This window comes from Rissa tridactyla, chromosome 8, assembly GCF_028500815.1.
Source record: "Rissa tridactyla isolate bRisTri1 chromosome 8, bRisTri1.patW.cur.20221130, whole genome shotgun sequence".
NCBI classification, from domain to species: Eukaryota; Metazoa; Chordata; class Aves; order Charadriiformes; family Laridae; genus Rissa; species Rissa tridactyla.
The window spans coordinates 31556440-31575202 of NC_071473.1; the positions used below are offsets into that span (position 1 = coordinate 31556440).

At 36.3% G+C, this 18763-nt stretch overlaps 1 protein-coding gene across 4 annotated transcripts in view; it reads left to right on the plus strand.

Moving 5' to 3' along the window:
- CAMSAP2 (calmodulin regulated spectrin associated protein family member 2) overlaps positions 1-18763 on the plus strand; it is a 92177-nt gene that overhangs the window by 5479 nt on the left and 67935 nt on the right. For all 4 annotated transcript variants that reach the window (XM_054213311.1, XM_054213312.1, XM_054213313.1 and 1 more), the window contains exon 2: positions 7472-7731. In XM_054213311.1, the coding sequence (XP_054069286.1) occupies positions 7472-7731 (260 nt within the window). The remainder of the gene's footprint in view (positions 1-7471; positions 7732-18763) is intronic.

Here is an 18763-nt window from a genome sequence, read left to right on the forward strand (position 1 = left end):
GATCATCTACAGAGATGGTCTACTTAGAAGTTGATCCTATCACTCCTTTCTGTATAACGCATTTAAGACATGGTTTGACCGTAGATCACTTCTTAAAATAAATAAATAAAACTCTGTGAGGTTCTGGATCTATTAGGTTTGGCAAAGTCATCTGAGGTTGTAGGTCACATGTACAAAAGTACAGGAAGGTGAATTAATTAGTTAACAGTTGTCAGGATTCTTAGTACGTGGTAGACTTCAGGTTGGGTAGTTTATAATCTGTTCTTTCAGTGACTTCATGTCATTGAACCTATTCTGAGCCTATTTGTCTTTGCAGCTGAAGTGCCTGTCTGCAGAATGTAACAGATCTGATGAAGAGACTATAGCCAAATGCTCACCTATGGCAGGCGATGAGATGAAATATATTTCTTCTTCTACCTGTGCTTGGTTTCTCTTCTGTATTTTTGACCATCATTGCAGTTACTGCTGCAGATATATTTTAACTTCCCCCCCTGCTCCCCCCTTTGTTATTTAGGGTAATCTGTTGGGGTACTTTAGTGACTCCATGTTTAAAGGTGGCTCTCATCCAAACTTGAAAGAGTATTTATATGATGTTAATCAGGAACTTCTCACTTCTTGGTATGAGATGTTATGTAATTTCATTTCTATAGCTTGCTGGTAGATTTTAATGAGCAAATCTGGATACATTTTCACTCCTGAAACTAATAATTTTTAACTACTTGCTTTGGTAAACCCAGGGCTCTGAATGAAGGCTTTTGCTGATCATTCTGGAAAACAGGACTGGGAATTAAAAACCTTCAAGATTTTGCAAGAAAAATAGATTAAGTTCTTCCCTTCTCCCACTCCCCCCCGCTTTTCTTTTTTTGCCCCTTGGACAATACATTATTACTGGATCGCGTGGTAGTAATAAACCTTTTTGCTACAGAGTTGAAATGTAGTGTTTGAAATCTATTTGCCTAATGTAAGAGTTGGATAGCTCTAGCTGTTTCCTTTGTGGTGGTTTGTGTGTGTGTTGTTGTTTTTTTTCCAATTAGAAGCAGTCTTAAACTAAGAGAACCTGTAAGCCAGACACCGAAGCAGATGTATCAGCTCATGTCTATCTAGTTATGTCTGGCAAAAAATTTTCTTTGGTTTATGAAGTCTTATAATAATTCAAGAGATAAATGTTTATCTCTACATTTCTGGAACAATTTTTCGCCCTATTCCATCAACTATTTAAATCATATCTTGACTTGATTACAGTCATCAGGGTGCTCACTGAGTGAGGTGGGATTATAACTACACTATTATCTTTATATTTCTTATTCCTTACCTTTCCTAAAAATAAGTTCTGAAGGCATTTATGCTAATAGAATTGACACCTTTATTGCCAGGGTTAATTCTAAGTCACTCTCTTGTTTATCAAAACCTGAATTAATATGCAGGTATTAGTAAAATAGATGCTGAACTTTCCCATTTTGATAGGAAATGCCCCTACCAGACAAATGCTGTATGCTTTGTGAGTAGCGCTTCCTGTCATGCTACTGAAAGCAGAATATTGGACGGGATAGATAATTAGTGTGAGCCAGTAGAGCATTTCTTATGTGATTCTCAGTGCTCAAAAAGAAACTGAAATCTGGGTGGGCTATGAAGGTAGATCTTGTGCATGTTTTTTTCCTTGGATGTTTTTGTGTTTTGGCTTTTGGTTGGGTTTTTTATTGGTTTTGGTTGTTTGTTTTTTTTAATAAGAAATCCCTTATAAGTACAGAACTGCTGTCAAAGCAGTGGATAATGGTCAATTTTTGTGGCATCTAGAGATGGGAGGGTCGGGTCTGTTCATTCGTGGTACTTCTGTGATGGTAAATGCAAGAATCTCTCAAGTTCAGTTTAGTTAGGTGGACAAAATTAAGAATTGTGATACTGAAATTCAGTCTGGCATAAACTTATAGAGGTTGACCTTTTAGATACTTGCCCCTAGGCAGGAGCATGGTTTATGCCTGCTAGCCAAGGACGATGTAAGTGGCAGACTGATTCAACAAACCAAAAAGTAAAAGTTCTTTTTTTATATCAACTGTCTTATTTCATTTTCCGCTTCCTGATTAAAAGTCTTGTTTCATCATTTTTCTTTTTTCAGTAGCATCAGTTTGATCCATGGATTACTAATCTGCTGTAAATCTTAAACCTGGAATATTCATCAGAGTCCTTGAAGGTTTCTCCAATATAAAATAGCAAATTGAAATGTCTCCCCCTTCTACTGAGGCAGCTACAAAAATTTATCAAAAGCAAATAATAATATAAAACATGCTTCTCTGACCGGTTCTCAGTCCTCAGACTCTCGACTTCCATGCAAGCTCTGCTCTCTTGTGCCCAAATGGCAAATGTGGCACCAGAACCCATGTTGGCATGTGGGAGTCTGGAGGAAGTAACTTAACACTTTACCTTATGGCAAAAGCATACCTTTGCTGTTCTGCAGAAGAATGTCAAGTAATTGAGTCCATTAAGATTTGGCATAAATTCATCTACTGATTTGCACTAGGAAGTGATTAAAGGTATTAGTCAGAATTTTCATGAGATAACTCTATATTAAATCTTAGTCTTCTACAAATATTGGGTTTTTTTTCTTGACATCTTTATTGATTGACGTCAGTAACCTGTAGAGATGTAAGTTTTCTAGGCTGAGGCTTAATGTGGCCTTGTGGCTCCCAAAAATGGTGTCTATTTTAACGAGAAAGCCCATGGTGAAGTATTTTAAATTATTTATGTTATCCTTAGGAATAAAAAAAAAAAAAGACATTGTTGACAAAGACTTCTAAGGTTTTGGACTTCTGTAATACAAACATTCATAAAGCTGGAATTCTTCACTCTTATAAACGTGAAAAACTCAATAGTCATGTCACTCAAAGGATTGTATTCATCTGTGTGGAAGTCTGGAAACTTTAGAAAAAAACATTTTGGGTTTTAAAGAAAGTGTAGACTTTTCACATTAATACAAGTAAGTTTTTCCGAAGGAGGAATTCATACTATCCTCCAGGGAGTAACTATGCTTACCTGAGCAGAGAGTTTCGTTTATAAAATAGCTTTTAAAGGTAAATTCAGGGGCGGGAGTCATGAATTATTTTTAGATGATTCCTTCCCTTTAAAATGGTCTGTTTAAATGGAAAGTTAAGTTGCAATTCTATCTCAGGGCTGGGAGAAATAATAATCCCTTGTTTGCTTAAAAGTTTGGAATAAGTCCTTTCATTATTTTATTTTTTTTTCTCTAAAGAGAGCGTCTGCAGGACTTTTGAGTTCATTATAATTTATGGAAAAATTACCTGAAGGTATAATGAATACTGTTTTAAAGTTAGCCTGATTCTTAAATTTATGTTATTGTTTTGGGCTAATGTGGTACTTGCTTTTTGTTCTTTTCCCTGTGTGTTGAACTTGTACATTAGCTTCATTTATTCTTTTCACAGTTAAATGTTTACAAAATTCAAAATGTCAATTTATTTTTTTTTTTTAAAATCCATATCAAGGAGAGATTTCCAGAATTGAAACCTGTGGTCCTGTTGACGATTTTAGGAAAAAAATAGGGTGTCAGCCATCTCTGGAGATCATCTAGTTTAACCTCCTGCTCCAAGAAGAGCCAGCTTCAAAGTTAGGAGGGGTTTCTCAGGGCCTTGTCCACATGAGTTTTGAAAGTGCTTGTGGATGGTGGTTTCGCACTTGGGTCCCCAGGCAACCTGTGGCTGTGCTCTGCTGCTCTCGTTGTGAAGAATTTTTTTACTCCTATCCAGTTGAAATTTCCCTTGTGACAGCTGCCGTGTGTCATCTCAGTGCCTAGTCCAAGTCCATGTTTCTGAAACCTGCCTGTTGGGTGTTGGAAGAGCGTGGTTGATCTTCCCATTGCCTCTCCAGCAGAAATACACCCACTCCCCTTGGTCTCATCCATATTTCATGTGCTCAACTCCCTGAACTCGGTGTCCCTGATATATATCTCTCAAATAATTGATGTACTTTGCCACGAATTTCAAGGTGAAATCGTGCTTTATGGCAGTATTTGCAGCAACGTATTTATTTTAAAACTGTTCGTTTAATCTTGAAAGACTCTTGTCAGCTGGGCAAAGGAAATGGACTGGTAAAATGCACATACTGGGGATTAGTTTTAAGATTTTCCTCTAACAGAGCTGTTTAACAATCTCCAATCCTGACAGAATTGTTAATAAAGGCTTTGTCCCTGTTGGTTGTTCTGGTAATCTGCTGAGAACTGGATGTAGCCTTGAAATTCCCCTCCGCAGGACTGCAGAGGCAACAGAGGCATGCCGATTCTGGAAGGGCTGTTGAGATCAGTAACAGGAGGAGTTTCCTCTATGTCTAGCTGCTGTGCCTTTTTTTTTTTTTTTAAACTATAACAAAAATGAGAACACAGTTTTAATCTTCTATTGAGATCCACTCTGATATCAAACAATTTGATACACGTTATAAATGGGGAAAAGTGCATGTGTTTCTGTCTGTGCAAAGGGAACTCTTGACAGGAATTTTTGTGAAGACTTCTGATCTTGTTACAGAAGGGATTCCTTATTTCTATGCCTTCACATGTTTTGTTGGTTTTGTTTTTATAAATTCAGATTATGTCTGTAGTCACAGTTTCTCTTCCTAGCATGTTGTTTCTGTATTCTATTTCTCCAACAAATTTATTTTCGTATTTTATTTTTATGAATACAATAAGTTTCTATTCCAGATTTATTTTTGTGAACACCAGTGAAGTAAAAGAAATGGCATACATCTCATTTTGTCTTTTGCTGTATTTTTCAGAAGCAGAAATATCCTTTATAAATAATTCTATTTGCCTTTGATAGTTATAATCTTTATCTTTTTTTTTTTTTAGTGTATTGTGGGGTTTTTTTTATTATTAACCCCAGTAGTGGGTATCGTTCTTTCATGATAAATGCATTTATTGCATCTTATCTTGTTACTTTAGGGTCTCTTTCAGTGGTACAGAAGATGAGAAATTACTCATTGACAGGCAATGGGTTTGTTGTTTCCTGTCTTTGTATTTCTCTTCTGGCACAGATTTTCAGACTTGAAACCTGTCTTTGTCTTTAGTGAGTCTAAAACAGAGTATGTGACTTCTGTTTGTGCGTAGCTTACTGCGCTTGCCTCAAGAGGTATTTTCTCATATGGGAATGAGGCTTTTTTTAGGTCTTCTAAGAAATTACAAATGGCTTTCTCTCTTCCTCCCTATGCCCCCCTGCCCCATCTAACTTCCCATGTGATTCAAAAATGTGTGTGTGTGTTTTGGGTTTTTTTTTTGGTGGGGTCTTCCCCCCCCCCCCCCCCCCCCCCCAAAAAAAAAAAAAGGCAGAATTTGCTGCCAATGCATTGTGAGATATTGACAAAAAATGTCTTCTAATCCTCTCTAGTTTGAGGAAATAGTGTGAAGATGCTTTCAAAGTTGGCTTTTGGAATTATATAGGATAAAGTCATGAGGAGGATTGAGCTCCTGATACCGAGGTGGAGATGGATCTTGGGGGACTTCAGAAATAATGAGCTTAATATTTAAATAGTCAACGTATGTACAAACAGGGAGAAGAAAGAAGGACAGGTAGAATTGAGATAGATGGAAATAATACCTAGGGAGGCAGGTACCTAGCAGTTTATAGTGTTCCTTAATTATCGGTGCTTTTTATAGTAGCAGATGACTGTAGGTCCTATGGAGTCAGCAAGTGAGGCAGAGAAGTAGCAAGAGAAGATTGCAATATCATTGCCTGACATTGGTAGATTTTTTTTTTGTCAGTAGTTTTATTATTCTCTTCTAAAAAAAGTAATGTTGTTAGGCATTAGGCTTGCATTTTAAAGGGCAAGTTAGTTTTACTGACTATATTTTGATCTGTATTCTAAAGCAGAGCTGTCAGCATTTCTAGCCAAATTTAGGCTTCTGGTTTAAGCAAATGATAAACCATACCTCTCTTCCCCTTGCTGTTCTGAATTGGCAAATAAGAAGTGGTATCTTATCCTTTTTTACCGTCCTTATGACATTTAAGAAAGTATGTGTTAGTATTTCTTTCTCTTTTAGCACCCTGTAATGCATATCTTCTCCTTTCACAGCTAGAGGCAGCAAGCTCTTCTTCCAAAGCCCATAATGGAAGCACATGAGCTGCAATAGAATATGTATGAGGAAGAAGATAATCTGTCATTATCTTGTGATGGCATGTTCTGTTTTTTCTCTCTCTCTCCTACTCCACCCGTATTGGGCTGTTTACTCCACCCTCTGCTTCAAACCTTGTCTGCTTAGCCATTTATCCAGCTGAAGGCAAAGGGGATAGGAACCCAGAGTTGCATCACTGTTTTCCTACGCACTTTTTTCCTTGTAGCAATTAAATAGGCTTTTTCATTTGGGCTCAGGAAAAGGAATCACATGCTCTTTATCCCATAAATTCTATTGGCTTAACTAATTTTACACTAATGGAGAGCGAAATTCTTACATGGAGAAAATGGAGCATTTTGCAGTGCATATGTCTAGAAATGTGAAGTCTGAAACTCATATCTGAGTTATTTTCCACTTCACTGGTGATTTAATTTCATTTGATCTAGTACCATATTTAATTAATTTATAACTATTACTCTTGTGGCAGACAGTTATAATCTGCCTGTGTTGCGTTGTGTAATGTATATGTAAAAACTGTTAGACTGTCTTGGAATGCTAATTTTGGGGTTAAGAACTCAGCATAAATTTGACACAATCTTGCATAGCTTTCTGTGGGTGCTAAGCCAGTTCATTGAAAAAAGGAGAAAAGCCATGATTTTAAGAGAAGTCGGTAACACAGATAGGCAAATAAGAATTCACCATTTTGTCAGGAGGAAACTGATAAATTTTTTTCCTTTTTTTCCATTCTTTTTAATTCCAGTAAAACATCCATGTATTTATGCTTAACTGCTGGATTGTCATCATTCCGTGCATGACCTTTTAAATAAGTAGTATAGTAATCAAATTTCTCTTGCATATATGAAACCTAGAAGGCTGTTGAGTGGAAGCTTCCCTCTTCTTCTTGAATTATTCTGTGCTAAAATATAATATTCCATTTCCGTTTTATTACTGTAACAGAGAAAGAGTTTTGTGTCTTAATGGGTGGTGTTCTGCCTTTATATGTCTGACCTATATAATGTTATGCCAAAGAAAATGAGAATGTTTGGGCATGTATTTGAAGAAGCCAAGAAATTTTAAAGTAATGATGCTGTAAACCACAGGTTGGCCTTCTGGTGTGGCCTTTGCAGTGTGGAGCTCTTCTTGAATTTTTCTTAAGTTTCTATTTATAGTTCAAATGTTACATTTGTATGCAATATTCCCAAGTGTTTTGTATCATGATGACTGGTAAAGACTCTGGCCTTCCCTTGAATATGCTTTCTTTAGCATAATTTTGAGTTCATACATGTTAAAAAAAAAAAAAAACCCAAAACCTAATGCTGTATATATCCTTTCTGATACTAATACTTTTTTTTGTTGTCTTTGAAGAAAATGTTCCAGAAGAACTACGAGAACCATTTTACACAGACCAATATGACCAGGAGCACATTAAACCACCTGTTGTTAACTTGCTGCTGTCTGCAGAACTCTACTGTCGTGCTGGGAGCCTTATTCTCAAGAGTGATGCTGCAAAACCACTTCTAGGTCATGATGCTGTTATACAAGCCTTGGCACAAAAAGGCCTTTATGTCACTGACCAAGAAAAGTTGGTGACTGAACGAGATCTTCACAAAAAGCCAATTCAGATGGTGAGTGTTTAAAGCCTGTATGTTACGCTTTTTCTGTTCTTCTGTGTACTCCAAATAACCACCTATCTGTCTTTTAACATGCATCATTATATGCATAGTTTTCTCAAGAGTTAAATGTGCTTCATTACTGGGAGGCTTACGATTGTTTTGTTTTGGATTTTTTTCTTTTCATTCTCATCATAGATGTCAGTGCAGGTGTATTTACTCTGTACTAATGCTTGAAAACACCTGCCATTCCACTTAGTCCAAGTGTTACGTTTTTAAATAGAACAGTGGCAATATGATCACTTTGATTTCAGTTTTATGACACTGACTGTCAGTGAATATTTCTGTGTTGGAAAAGTGGTTTGAAAATAAGTTTGGGGGTTTTTTCTTCTTTATAAAATTTCTTGGTTAAAAGCTTTAAAAAAAAAAAAAGGTTTGGATGACATAGGCAATTCATTCAATAGTCGCCAGTTACATATTAAGTCAATGTAAACCACAACAATGGTATATTCTCCTATGGAAACTCTTAATAATATGTCTTTGCTTTATACAACTGCTAATTAAAACTTAAGTTCATCAGATGAATGATTCTATTACTAAGCTCCTAAGTCCTGGATTTTCTTCCTTCATTGGAGCTGAGTTTAAAAAAAACATAATTGTCTGGCTACACGTGGCCAATTCTTTCTTCTAGGCTGTTTATAAAATGACAGTATGATAGAATAAGATTTAACTATATTTAAACTGAAGTATTTAAAATTATTTTCACCTTTTTATTGTTTAATATTTGATACAGAAAATAAGTAAACATATGGTATGAGACTGCAAAGGTTTGAGTTGACATCTGTTCTAATACAGAACTTAAGCTTGCTCATTTGAAATCATGAGCAAATTTTATTGTGAGATTAATTTAACTACTGTTCCTACTACACTTGGCAATATTTATGGCACAATCTGGTCTTTTCAGATTACAATACATTGGACACAGGAAATAAAATGTCTAATAGAGAAAGGACATCTATAAGTTTTCTGTCATCCATTAGCTGAATCTGGACTTTGCAGTCTAGTTTTCCTGGGGTCTTTTTATTTGAATCTACTCTGTAGAGTTGTCTGACTGCTCTATTTTAAGTCCTTTAATACTTTTATGGTCAGTGACTTGTAGCTGCTGCTAGAATGAGGGTGTGTGAAAATTAATACAGCTATGTTTTTTCATCAGCTTGTATTTACTAACATGCAAGAAGACTAACAAATATTAGGCAGAATATGACTAGAGAGTCTCTCATTTTATTGGTTGGTATCAAGTGACAATTTACAGAGGCTTTACAGGTGCAATATCAAAGCTACTAAATAGTAATTCATTATTTATTCCATCCAATATTGCCAAGAAGTATTAGGCCTCTTAGTTTGCACAAATGTTTTTTAGAAGTGGCAGTAGTCAGTAACTGTGATATAAAGACAAATTTCTTTACACCCACTTTCTTTTTTTTTTATTTGAAAATTCTTTCCTGCTCATAGAATGCTTACGATCTGAAGGTACAAATATTTCAACAATAGTAATAAAACTAGTCAAGACACTTTTTCCATATGGTTGAGCTGTGATCAGTGAATGCAGATAACTTGACATTTTCCCAGTCTCTCTTTTTTGATCTTGATATCCTTTTTAAAAAGGAGAGCTCAGCAAAGAAGTGGCATTTTAGTAAAAGCAGCTGTGAATAGCAAATAAAAGACATACTGAAGTGATACAAAATCTGCAGGACGCTTGTAGCGATCACAGGTTGTTTTGGAGTAAGCGTTTATCATGTTCACAGAAGTCACAGCATTTAAGAGGTTAAGAAACAAACTTCCTGACTGTTCATGTTTTTACAAAACTTAATTATGTTCTTGTCTCTGAAGGAAGATTAAGTTACTGACTTGCATTTATGAGCCTACAGGTTTCCCATTTGATTTTTTCATTTGATCCCTTTCTAGACTAAGGGGCATCTCTTTTCAGAGTTGTCAGTTGAGAAAATGTGTTAGTATTCTCTAGTTTGGTTTGCTGATCCTTAATTCAGTAATTAATGTTGCTTAAAATGCATTTCAGTAGCAGTTTTGTATTTCCCCTGTGCTTGAGTGGGTGTTTGTGCCTTTCTTGCCTGCATTGTTTAGGTATAGTCCAGTAAGTATTTATTCAAGCATCAGTGTCATAACAATTGACATCCCCAGACTCCTACTCTGCCCAGGTCACTTGTCCCCACTCCAATACCAGCAACAGATGAGTGCACTGATGCTGATGTTTGTTAGTTCAAAAACAGCTGGGCTGTGACAATGAGAGGGAACACCAGAGTGGAAACACAGCTGGCTTCGGCAGAAAGGCATCCATGTCTAAAACAGTTGGTACCAAAAAAATGTCTGTGAAACTGTAATCTCAATACTAATATTCTGAGCCCAAGAGTTTTAATTTGTCATGCCATGCTTATATCCCTATGCAAGTTTCTAGCAGCAAAGCTACATTTTAATTGGGAAGTCTCAACCTTTTTCCTTATTATGCAATTAGCAAAGTTGGCAGAGAATTTCATATCTGTCTGTTGCAGTATTGACCTAGTCTTAAAATTATCCCTATGATGTCTCCCAGTATCTCTTCCCAGTATTCCATATGTCACAGTTTCTACAAGTCATTCAAAGCAAGATGTATATCCTGGTTTAGAGCATGGAATGATTTTTCTTTTTCAATTACGTAGAACAGAAGGTTTGCATGTGTAATAAACTCATACATTCCTCTGGTAGACCAGATTGTGTTAAACCTGTGTTAAATCTAATTCTGAGCAATTTAATAAAAAAATAGTATGGTAGTCTTTCTCTTTGCTAGCCTGCCTTCCCCATAAATAGGGGAAAGATGTTGGTGTTTGTTAGAGGACATCTATTGTTATCTGCTCAGATGCACTGCATTTCCATAGCTGAAAAAGGATGAGTTATATTATAAAATGAAACTATGGAAAGAGATTTGAGTATAGAGTGTTTTAATTTTATTTGCACTTTATAATGCATGTGGCTCTGGTCAACAGACTTGGAACTCCTTTTACTATATGTTTGTAGCAGTGATGGCTGTAGTGATTAATTGTTGATTTACTTCATGTGTGACTACTTACTAAAGCAGGCATGTCAAATTTTGGCCTTCTCTGTTTCTTAGATAGAGAGAACTGAACCTTTTTCTAGGAAGCACCTTATTAAAGTCTAGGAAATAGATGTGTTTCTTTATGCACTGGGGTCAGGATAGATGGTAGTTTCCTTGAGTCATGACTGACTTAGTTGCATTAGTATCTAATTTGAGAAGCTGCACGTTTTTTGTTTGTGTGTCAATATCTGTATATACATACATATGTGTATGTATATATAAAACATAAGTTTCCTCCAGCGGAATGGGATTAAGAAAGAAGCACTTCAGACTTTAACACGCAGTAACAAGCACAATGGCTTCTGTTAAAGCCTCCCCTGTGTAGTGTGGGCAAGTCTATGTGGAGGTCTGGTTTGTTTTAGTCTTTCTTATGTTTGGTTTGTTCACAAGTCTTGTATTTGGTTTACTGGTAAAATTGAAAGCTAGGTTATTCTTTAGTGTTGTTCTGATTTAAAAACTTGTAACTTAAACTGTCCGTTCATGAGAGATTGCATCTTGTGATAACACTGTAGAACTATTCAGTGATACTCTATTTCTGTTCTCTATGTATTGCAAGCTATTAAAGTGTAATTCTATGTTTATTTTCATTAAATTTTCCTATTTGATAGGATCATTCTGTTGCCTTTATTTTCGGTAAGGGCACAGAAGAACCAAATACCCCATTACTGCTCTCCAGGTTGAAGTTCGTATGGTCTTGGCTCTGATACATTGGACTTTAAACAGCGCAGAAACAGTCTAGAGCTTGTAATTGAAACAGTGTTGAAGCAAGAACCAGAGTATTTTTCTCCTGAGAATTATGCTTCAGGTTAGGAGTACAAAAGGAGTTAACCTGATGCTTAAAAGGTTTATGAAAGCTAAGTTGCAACAGTATGAGCAAAGCTACTTATTTCAGTTGGCAAGTTCTAATTGCATTTAAAAAAATAAATCTGTTTTAAGCATGCACTTCTATATGGAAATCACATGTGAGATTTTGACAGGCTATAGAAATCAGAAATAGCTTAAGAATACAGCATGGTTCTGATAATTATGCAATAATTTCATTTTAATGCTTCCAGATATGATACGCGTATCATATCTGTTCAAGTCAAGATTAATTTTTATATTTCAATTTTGAATTATATCTTTTAAATTTCACATGTATTTCACAAACCAAAATGACTTAAACCTTCAAATGTCTGGTACACAAGAAGAAGGCAATTTGGATTTTTTCATATTTTTTCTCGTATACATATTTGATGTCTTTACATTTAAAAAACATACATATCTGTTCTTACAGGACAAACCAGAAGAGACTTCTAGACAAGTTTCTGCATTATGCCAATAATTTTATATCAACTGAATAATGTGACAAGTCCAAGCCTTTTATGAGAGTACTGATATTTAATCAGCCTGGTCATTGTGTGTTCATATGCTGGTGATCTCTTTCAGTTTGGCTCAAGTGGCGGGAAGAATAAACAGATTCAGTGAGGAATTAAGAAGTGCTTTCCCTCCCTACAGTCCCTGCAATGCACTTCTGCTGTTGGGGGAAAAGAATAAAAAAATCAGCATCTTAGTTCTCTGCTGTCTGATACTCTGCAGGGAATCTGAAGTTGCATCATTGCCCAAGGTGCGGACTTCTGTACTGCCCAGTTTCTGTCCCTAACGTGGCAGGGTCAAGCTTGAGGGGTAATAATGTCAAATCTTAAATACCTGTTTGGAACTACTGTGTGTTGGGAGGTGTGCTGTGCGTACACACACAGTAATGTTATAGAATATCACTTATCTATTTTTCTACCCTTATTGTCGTATATTGATAGAGCACTTTAACAAAAATGTTAACTATCTTGCAAGGTTTCTGGGGGGGACGGGGAAAAGGTGGTCTTAGATATTTAGTTCTTAAGTAAAATTTAGTGACTAGAAAAAGATTAGTGAATACCCTTTATATAAATACTACCTCCGGGAAAATGTGCAATAATTTCAGATATTTCTTTGTATCGTCTTGTCAATACGGGAAAAAATATAAAAAGCATACTAAGCATAATACAATCAAAAAATGTATATTTTGTGTAAATTTGAACTCTAATTTGGAAAAATGCTGTTGCAGAAAAATGTCAACCAGCTGAGCAGCTACCTTAAACTTACACCCATGTATAATTATTTTTGAAAAGTACTGTCATTAATCAAGAAACACTTAAATCCTCCATATGCTTCCATGATTGTCAGCCAAGATGAGAACTGAATCAGAGGCTGCCGCAAAACCCCAGCAATAAGTCCATAATAACTGGCAGGATTAAAAATTGTTACCTCTCTAATTCCAAGACTTAATTCATGTGTATGGGTTTTTAATATAAAAAGTAGTGTGCTATCATCCAAGTTGTTTATCCAGTTAGCTGCAAATTACTTTCTTCCTTGAAGAGGACTTCTATGGGGAAGTCTGGCCATAATTCTCTCTGTAGCAGTTTGTGAATCTGGACTATAACTGAAGTATAATTAGGTATGCCTGTATTAGCTTTTTAGTACTGATCAGGAGCCCACTTTTGAGGCAAACCGACATATTTCTCCCAGTTACTGGACTTCTGGTTTGTGTTATGGAGTCATCTCAGGGAACTCAATTTCTTAACTGGAAGATGGGCTCTAGGCTCGCACTACGGCAGCCCACCTGCCAAGGGCTACTCACTTCACAGGACTAGAGCCGAGCTGATGGAAGTGAATCCCCTGGGAAGGGAGTAGAGGTGATTCCTGGGACTTTTGCACCAGTTTTGTTTTTCTTTTGTGCTGTACTAAGTTAATCATAGCCAGCAAAACTTAAGTGAAAGAATGGGGGATTGATAGTGCTAGTTTTGTACTCATAGCCAGAATCCGGCTCTTTCTGGATAAGACAGTGGGCAGTAAGTGGTTAACTCATCCTGCAATCCAGATTTTTGGTCTCTGACAGACTGCATTCATTTGAAATGACAGTCCCTCTCGTCAGTGGAGTATTTATCCTTGATGAAGGACTCCAGCAGCTCACCCAGTTAGCTTGCAGCTACATGCTGCAAACTCTGCACTTTCATGCTGTAGAATTCCTTTAACTCTGCAAGGCAACAAAAAGTGTACTAAACACTTCATAGAACAAAGAAATAACATGTGGCTTCTGCCCTGAAGAATTTTTTTCTGGTTTTAGGCATGATGTAACAAGTTTCCATTCCTGTGCTATTGTGAATTGCTTGTTAGATGAGGACATGTAAGAAGAATTTGCAGTTACTTGACTTTGGCCCATAGATACCATAATTTGTTAGTTAAAACACCAGATGCTAATATTCACTGACTTGTGATATTTAAGAATCTTGCATAGTATTATGTTTCACAGAACATTAAAATAATAAGCAAATATAGTGGTGAAACAGAACCAGAGTTTAGTCTAATGAGTCTCATGTGCCGCATAGAACCAGTCAGTCAGTTGTGGTTTTCAGCTGGGATAATGTAATCTTTAGGTGTTCCATATTTTTTTGCACGTGATTTCTGCTGTAGACACTTGGTTTTACTAATCTCTTCACACACGTTCCTTGTAAGGTTCTCATCGCTTGAAAACAGTGATCCAGTGTTTTTGCTGGTTTTCTTGTGTTGGGTACACCATCTCACTTTAGTCAGCATTGCACAAGCATCTGACATAGTAAAACAATGTGGCTACCAAGCTCCTCAAGCACAGAGTGCCAATTTGTGCTTGGTAGTGGTAACTGCTATAACTCTTCATGACGTTTATTCTGTTCTTACCATTTTAACTTCTGACTTGGTGTTCTGTTAGCTATTTTATGCAGCTAATGTTGACTCATAGCCTGGGGATTTTGTGTTGCCTGCTGCTTGTTGTTAATTATGTTTGTCTTGTATGTAGAAAATCCTTTTTTCTGTCTCATGTAAATAGCAGTGGTGACTTGGGATCCATTCTACGGTATGTTTGTCTAGAATTCAGCGTGTGCAAAACAAATACAGGTTATTGGTGTGAGTCATACTAAGGTTTTATTTCTGTAATTTTCTGGGCCTGAAGATTGTATTTAATCTAAGCCTGCCCCTTTTCTGAAACTGAGCTCTACAACTGGTTACTTGCTACTAACGCCATTCTTTTGCACTGTAAATTATTAGCTTGGCTGCAGTCAAATTGAGTGACTTCTGTGTTTCTCTGAGCTAATCAAAAGAAACTGCAGATGAAATAAAATCATGTAATTAGATTATTCTATGCTTACTTTTATTCATATGTATTTTAGCCTACAAATAGCTGAAAAGAAAAATTGCAGTAAAGGACCACTATTTATTAGAAAGATCTCTTGTGGGAGAAAATAGACATTTATTTTTAGAGCATCCGTTTTGAAATCTGTTTAACAAGGACTGTCTACAAATAGAGGTAGGAATTAACTCCAAAAGATAATGTAGATATCTGTATCAGAAATTTCTGGCAGACTTGGTAACTACAGAGTCCTCTACAACATCCTTCAGGTTTTCATAGAATGTCTGCTCAACTTGGGCACTAAGTGCAGCAACTAATGCAAAAGATAGCAGAGCTACCAAAGTTAAGTCTGTAAGGATACAAAGTAGGAATTCTTTGCCGGTCCTTTCCAGCAACTCTAGCGCTAAAAAAACTAATCCTGTCCACTTGCTTTCATGTTTGCAACTCTCCCCAAAAGAGAGAACTGAAAGCCTTCTATATTTCTCTAGCTTTACTTTTAATTTTTGTGAATTTTTTTTTCTTCCTGCATCCTTAACTTTCCCTACAAAAATCTGTGTAGGATTTTGGTCTTATTCAGGGTTCTAGCAATGTAGCTGGCATTTCAAATTTGTGTCGCTAAGAATCCTTGCATGGAAAATAACAAAATTGGATTGTTCCTTTTAACAGCTCTTGTAGGGTTCATTTCAGTTCTGCAGAGCTATTGAAAAGACTGTGCTGCTTGTATTGCGTTGAAAGCTTGTTCTCAGAACTGCAGTGAAATCCCTGCTCTATACAGAACTGGCCTTACGTTTGCTTTTGCCAGGTGAATGTAGTAGGCAATGTTTAGAAATAGCGGCGCATTCCCAGGTTTATTTTAATGTAAAATTGTGGCAATCGCATTTAGTCTTTTATTAAAATGAGGAGAGAATATTGCAGCACATCTTCCAGTCGAGATACATAATATACTAAATAAACCAAACAGCTGCTGTTGGAATGATGGCGGGAAATACAGTGAACGCGTATCTCAAGAGAAGGTAGTACCTCCCAAAGTCAAGTCTCATGCCTTTCATGGGAAAATAAAGCAGTGCATCTTTATTGAGGGCTGTCTGTCCTGTTCACTTCCTTGCTAATTAGGGAACACTAAGTGCTGTGAGGGCTGAAAAAAATAGTTGGTATTCTTCTGCCTTGAGCAAACTGAAGTTTGAACCAAAGAGCTTCTGATTGTATTCTCAGTTAGTGTTCCTTCTTATGCTGCTGTTAACCTTGGGGGGGAGGAGAAAAAGGGGAGTGGTGGTTTAATAAAAAAATTAAAATAAAAAAATAAGAACAACTGAAAAACAGACCAAAGAAAACCCACTCCTGAAGCCCAACAAGGAAAAACAGTTAAAAGGAGGTATAAATTATGAAAGAAAGGTGGTATGAATTCAAGTCTGCGAAGAATGCCAGGTACCATGTAGAAAATGCTTTTTAAACAGGTCAGGAAGTATTTTCATTGACCTTAAAAGAAATACTATTTTCTTAGACACCGTTTAAGAACACTTTCCTCCTGTTTCAGCAGCACTGTTAAGTAGTGTGGTTCAGCTGTTGGTTTGCTGCCGTAAACTTTCTTTGTATCTCTTTAAATATATGAAAAGGTTGTTTAAGTAAGTGTTTAGGAACTGCTAGGTTAAGAATGTTTTGGAGTATAGTAACTAAGCTGTTTAGAAAAAAAAAAAAGAATCTGTGAATTATTTTATAGACTACCTAGAAGGTATTTCTTCATCAGTTAGTTTATTTAAATTATGTGAAGAGAAATCTATCTTAATACCCTTCTGGCTGGATAGGGGAAAGCTAAAAATCTTTCATGGTTGTAGCAGGCCGTTAGTTGGTTAAGAGCACTGCTTTCTTCCTATTATGGAAAATAGTGAGTCACTTTTAGCAGGAGGTGTGGGTCTGTCATGTAAACATAAGGAGAGCTTCTCTACCAGCTCTGTGTAGTACATGCACACAGCAACAAGGGGACAAAACCGCCCTGACTGATGAGGAATACAGTTTGTACTCCCCATCATGCAGCAGCTGCTCCAGTACGGTACAAAAGAACACTGCTAATCTGCATTTGTTAATCTGCACACGTGAACCTGGTGATCTGCCCATGCTTATCAGCAAAGAGCACACACTGTCATCACAGTAGATGTATTGTAACATTGAAATCTTTGTTCTTACAAACTCTGTGGAATTACTAACATTATGGGATTATTTTTTTACTGAAGTTGAATGAGCAAAATGTTGTAAGGTCTCCATAGTATGTCTAGTCTTTATGACACTTAGGGAAATGTAGTAAATAGCAGTGCATGCCCGTCATCTATATCAACTGGTAGGTTTTCTATGAACTACTAGGTTTGTATGAACTAGTAGAAAAATTTTGTTACCTTGGAGAAATACATCTCCAAATTACCCGAAGTAAAAACAATAGAATTGGTCCTATGTAAACAAGGACTTGTATTAAGGACTTGTATTAAAACATTATCTGGTAACTTGATAAACTTTTTAAGTTATAAATTGACTGTAATAGTGCTTTTTAACAAAGTGACTCTCTACTGTAAGTGTGGAAGATTTTCAGCTTTCCCCCATCTGTCAGAAGGTCATTAGGAAGGGTATCTTCCAATATAATGTATTTCTTTGCCTTCCCAAACCATGAATCTAAGACCAGTGGATAAATAGCAAAGTCTGTGTCAGAAAGAGTTTGTACAACTTAATAATTTTCAGAAGATTAGAAAAAGCTATCTTTGTCATGATTTATATAATCATCCAGCGGTAGCTAGAGATCCAAATCAGTCAGTTGTCAAGACCGATGACATCTCTCAAGAGTTGAAATGGCAAGAGCTCTTTATAAGCTCTAAGTTGGATGTTTGGAACACAATTTAGAACACCTAGCAGTCAATAAACGTGGAATAAGTATGTCCAATGTGAAGTGTGTGTTGAAATTTTTTTTTTAACTCGTTTGATAAAGAAATGGCAGGTTAAAAATTATTATAAGCTTTAAAAGAAGAAAAATTACAAGAAAAGCAGAGTGAATATACAGATAATGGGTAAGCATGTAATGGTGGTTCAGATTAATTTTACATGACATAATTGTTAAATGCATATAGAATGTAATATGAAATATATAGGGACACATGTTTCTTAAATATGAAATTGAGGTATCTGTTATATTGTTAAAGGATACTAATATATTTTGAAGTAAATTGCACAGTGGAATTTAGGCAACAATCCTATCGCAGTAGGTACTAATTAACTGCTGTTGAAAACAGCTAGAAAAGACAATCTGCATTATCAACAGTGTTTGTTCAGAGGTTTAGTTACAGAAGTTGTACCACCTTACCCCCTTTTTACTGACATTGTCCTGCTGACCTACAATTCATAAATTAATCTCTGGGGTTTGGGGGCTTTATTTTGCCATATCAGCAGTCAGAAGAACCTTACCATCAGAAAGTCTTTTTCTTAAATTTCTTTCTTAAATATTTTCTGCTGTATCACCCCCTTATTTTGTGCTGTGTCTACATGAAGAACGGTTTATTCCCTTCCTTTTTGTAGCAGCCTTTTATGTGTGGGCAGGTAATGTATCTCTTGTGCCTGTGTGGGTTTTCTTGCCTCCCAAACCTTATCTTTATTCCAAATGTCCTCCATTTGGTGCCAATCTCTCTTGACAGGTTATACTGAAAACTGGACCCAGGATTCAGCATAATCTGGTCTGTAGTCTT